Source organism: Halyomorpha halys, unplaced genomic scaffold (assembly GCF_000696795.3).
Source record: "Halyomorpha halys isolate HHAL.00 unplaced genomic scaffold, Hhal_1.1 Scaffold1786.1, whole genome shotgun sequence".
In the NCBI taxonomy this organism is placed as follows: domain Eukaryota; kingdom Metazoa; phylum Arthropoda; class Insecta; order Hemiptera; family Pentatomidae; genus Halyomorpha; species Halyomorpha halys.
This window is the reverse complement of record NW_027116757.1, coordinates 9,531-14,136: the sequence shown is the minus strand read 5'-3', so window position 1 is coordinate 14,136 and position 4,606 is coordinate 9,531. Positions and strand designations below refer to the sequence as shown.

Sequence of the window (4,606 nt, the reverse complement as noted above, 5' to 3'; positions counted from 1 at the left end):
TATATTAATTAATCAATAAATTATTGATATGAAGGAGTGAGGAATATCGAAATTTACTAAAGAAAAGTTTATTTCTAGTACATTAATAGTTTTTTTTTCTTAAATTCAATAAAAATAATCGAAAAAAGAAAAAGAAATATTTTCATAATTGATAATAAAATATTTAATATTTTATAATTATTCTAAACCTTCTCCCTCCACTAAGCCTTTTACCTGGGGGCTTCAGGGGTGGTTGTTATATATAATTAGTATTAAATGTAATATAATATTACAGTATAATATTAAAATACAGTTTACAAGGAAATAATTAAGGAAGAGAATTTTAGCTTCATAATAAGCTTTGTTCATAATTTTAATAGGTCAATCAATACCATAAGATGAAAAATTAACGTATTTGATAAGCACTTACTACATGGTGTTATTTGTTAACAAAGGAATGAGATCCCGAAACCAACGCATCACAAATTACTTTCTGTAATACGGCTGTGGTGATTATACGGCGATTGTAAATCAAAACAATGTTATTGGTGTAAAACGCTATAAAAAAGAACAGCCAGTGTTGCGAAACTTCAATGAGTGAGGAACTGACATGGGTTGGACTATGGCAGGAAATTGCAAATCTAACCCGAAAGGAGTTTCCTACTTTTTTGTCTCCTAAGAGGTTTCTCGTGAGCATTTATCTCATGGTAGACCAGTTGTACTATTTTTGTTTATATAATTGGGTGTGATGATGACAAAAATCTTTATGATTACTTTCAATACAATTTGAAATTGAAATTGTAAATTGTAGCTCTTTTGTCAGCGGCTGAATAGTCCAAATTTCGTAAAAGTTCTTGCATCGGCTTATCGGCTTATCTTTAAAGAAAGAAACGCAGGAGGTGTCCAGGTGAGTAAAATGCTCCAACGAGAAAACAAGATGTCACGTTAGAAGTGTACTGGTGAGAGAAATGCTCATTCTTACCAGAGTAAAACTGAATTTGGTATAGGTAAAAGGGGGCATGGCATAAACATGCAGCGATAACAAGATCAAAGGGTTAACGGAAGGTGGACCAAAGCAAAAAAAAAAAAACACAGATGAAATACTAGGAATATATAGACGTTTATTTCCCAATAAGAGCAAAATGCTCAAGGCAAGACCTCTCCCGGGTTAACAAAGGAATGAGAATCGGATTATGTGACAGGAGTAAAGTGAATCATGGATAAGAAGGGACTTGTATTTTTTATTACCATAAATGGCTTGAAAACAGGTATGAATATGATCATAAAAAATATGGCCTAGACGTGTACATTTTCCATTTTCAAAGTAAAATGGTTCAAAGAGATTAAATAAATTAAAATTGGGAGGTTCATGATCATTTAAAATAAAAATGTTCATTTATTTCGAGATTAAAATATGAATGAATTAGTATTCCATGATATATATAATGTTCTAAAAATTGATCCAGAAAAAATATACTGAAGCAAGCTACGCCAATGAGGTTTGACATAAACTGCCTAATTTCAGAAAAATCGCCAAAATATAAATAAATTATTTTCGCTTTTTTGAATTTATAAAAAAAGATGTCCCATAGAATAAATTACTTTTATGTAACTTTTGTAATTACACCTTAAGAACAATAACTTTTCCCTCAGTGTTTATAAAGTAACCTCGATAATTAAGACGCTAATTTCTCTTTAGGCTATGGAAGCTCAGGTTAAGGCTGGCCGAACAAAAAGCATTGGTTTATCCAATTTCAATCAAAGCCAGATTAAAAGGATTCTGGACAACTGTTGCATTTGCCCAGCGAATCTTCAGGTAGAAATGCATATCTATCTGCAGCAGAAGGAGTTGGTGTCTTTCTGCAAACAAAACGATGTGACTGTATGCGCTTATTCTCCACTTGGCTCACCTGGTTTCAAACCATTTTTGGAGAAAACCGGAATGGTGACTGATAAGTAAGTTTCTCATTAGTATACCTCTGTAATTGTATAATTATGTAATTCAGAAACTGTCTAACATATTTCTTGAATTTGAATTGTTAAGTTTTATTTGTTTTTTACTTATTATTAAATTTAATAGTTTCAGTTTTTTTTGTATCCGGGAAATAATAATCCTTCTTACTTCAATCTCTTTATTATAATAAATTTTATTTCAGTACCTTAATTATGATAAAGACTTAACTAAGGTAATAATTCATTTATCAAAACAAAAAAACAAAAGTAAATTACATAATTTCCTTTAAATGCTAATTAATTTTTTTAGTTTTTTTTTTAAATTTTTAATATGACGAATAGCTTAAAACAAAAAAAAACAGTACCTTTATGAATTTTAATTTAATTATATAACAGAAAGGTCAGCTCATTGACACGATTACTGTATCTCAACAGTATAAAGTTGTAATTTTTAATAGTGCCGCTTTATGCAGTATGAAAATAACTCTAAAACTATACACTCCCTAGCATATTGTAGCCACTTATTTCATTTTATTTTTTTAAATTGCTACTGAGCAAAACAAAAATTATCTAAATCAGACCAGTATTAGCCAAGATACAATAGATTGAACTCATGATTCATGATTAGTTTAAAAATATTCTATTCAGGTTTCCATTGGAACCATTTTACCTTTATATTAATAATGAAGAGCCCTTATAATTACTATAATTATTACAGTTATTAAAAAGTTATATGTACAAAGTTGAAGTAAATTAAGATTACCTAAAATGTAACGTAACATAACTGTAAATCGAACTTCTAATTCCTCACAATAATGATAATGCAGCTTCATTTTCATAAAAGGTGGATTAAAATCATACTTTAAAAACGACAATGCCTATGATACTGAAATTATTAACAATTTACTCAGATAGCAAAATATTATGTCATTTTTACACCTCTTCAAGATTGTATGTAATAATAAAATTGCATAAAATAAATAAAAAATATTCTTTTAATTAATAATTTTTGCTTTATTAACATTAAAGAAGATATTAGATTTTTTTTTTTATGGAGAACTCACTTTTAACTTTTGGCCATCGGAATTATATTATTATGTCCATTTTACAATTGATTACGAAATCTACTGTTCAAATCGATCAACATTTTAGATTCAATTCGTGCACCAGACCAGAAATTGTAGTTGAAATTTTAGCATACATCCTAAACGGATATAGTTCAGATAGATTATATTTTCGATAATATCGACGGACTGAATTATCAATTGATCCTATAAGTTATCTGACTTATGATATTTTTGCAAAAAAATGATAATAAATAATGTAAAAACTATTAGACCTATGCTCTTCGACTAAAAATATCATATATCATAATTTTTGAAATATATCAGTAATTCTGGATTTATCCTAAATGGTGTAATGTTAATTTCAATCCTGATGTTTTGACTTCTATTGTTGAAGCTGTTATTTTGAGATGCTGAAAGAATAAGAATTCCCTGAAAGTTAGGCACGAAGTATTACTCCCCAGAGGTATAACTAATATAATAAATTTGAAAGAGGTTTAAAAAGTTTACATTAAAATTAAACATCGAAGAGACATTATAAATATATAATTTCATTAAAAATGTGATTTTTGCAAATAATTCAATAATTTTCCTCGTAGGACAATATTCGTATATCCTATGGAAGATCCAGTAATCGTAGAGATCGCCAAGAAATATAACAAGACACCTGCCCAGGTTCTCCTAAGGTACCTGATGGAATATGGAGTTGCTGTTATTCCAAAAAGCACTAATCCATCAAGAATCAAAGAGAATTTTGATGTAAGTTATGCAACTAAATCGATATATTTCCTCATTTTAAAACAGTTTTGTTTTCAATTAATGAAAATTGATTTTTTAAAGGTATTCGATTTCGAACTAACAACGGAAGATTACGAAAGGATCAGTGCCTTGGACCGTGGCGAAGCAGGAAGGACGAGTGGTGGCAGTGGAACATTCGCCTTTTTCAACTTATTGGAAAGTCACCATGAATATCCATTCCCCAAATAAATCAATCAATCTTGTAATAGGTTTGTTCCAACACGAGTTTGATAATTGTCAAAACTCCTGTTGGAACAGCGATTTGGTGTTTTGTCTTGTTAAGGTTTGGTGTAGTTCACGATGTTTGGATGTGTAAACCGGGTTTGTAACTGGCGCACAAACACTAACTATTATTTTAATAATATATTAGATAATATTTATATACGCACAGGAATAAACAGAAAAGTAACCTGATAATTAAGTGATCGTGGAAAAAATTATTTTTGTTTCCTACACTTTTGAAATTGCTACATCGTTGATCATTTGGATGTTTTATCACCTTCACTTTCTTAAGTTTTATGTTCTATGAACATTCTGTACTTTATTATTTGGTAAATAAAAATAAAGAATTTTTCTTTTCTTTTTTAACTATTTATTGATGCTTATATTGAACTCCTGACCTTATTTTCCTCTGGCATGGTAATCATATGGTATGGTATGAAGGTATACATGGAAATGAGGAAGCGGATGGACTTATACGGTTTAGGGCAAACCAATACAGCCGCAGCTTCCTATTTCCATGGACATGGCGAAAGAAATGGCCCGAAACGCTATCGCTAAAAGAGCAGAGGAGAACGTGGGGACAAGAACTG

At 29.9% G+C, this 4,606-nt stretch overlaps 1 protein-coding gene across 1 annotated transcript; it reads left to right on the top strand.

The window, feature by feature from the left end:
• The first annotated feature begins 1,659 nt into the window (after positions 1–1,659).
• LOC106690637 (aldo-keto reductase family 1 member A1-B) lies at positions 1,660–4,385 on the top strand. The gene is made up of 3 exons (XM_014436141.3): positions 1,660–1,935; positions 3,596–3,755; positions 3,837–4,385. The coding sequence occupies exons 1-3, from the start codon at positions 1,682–1,684 to the stop codon at positions 3,981–3,983; spliced, it is 561 nt and encodes a 186-aa protein (XP_014291627.1). The 5' UTR covers positions 1,660–1,681; the 3' UTR covers positions 3,984–4,385.
• Positions 4,386–4,606: the final 221 nt, after the last annotated feature.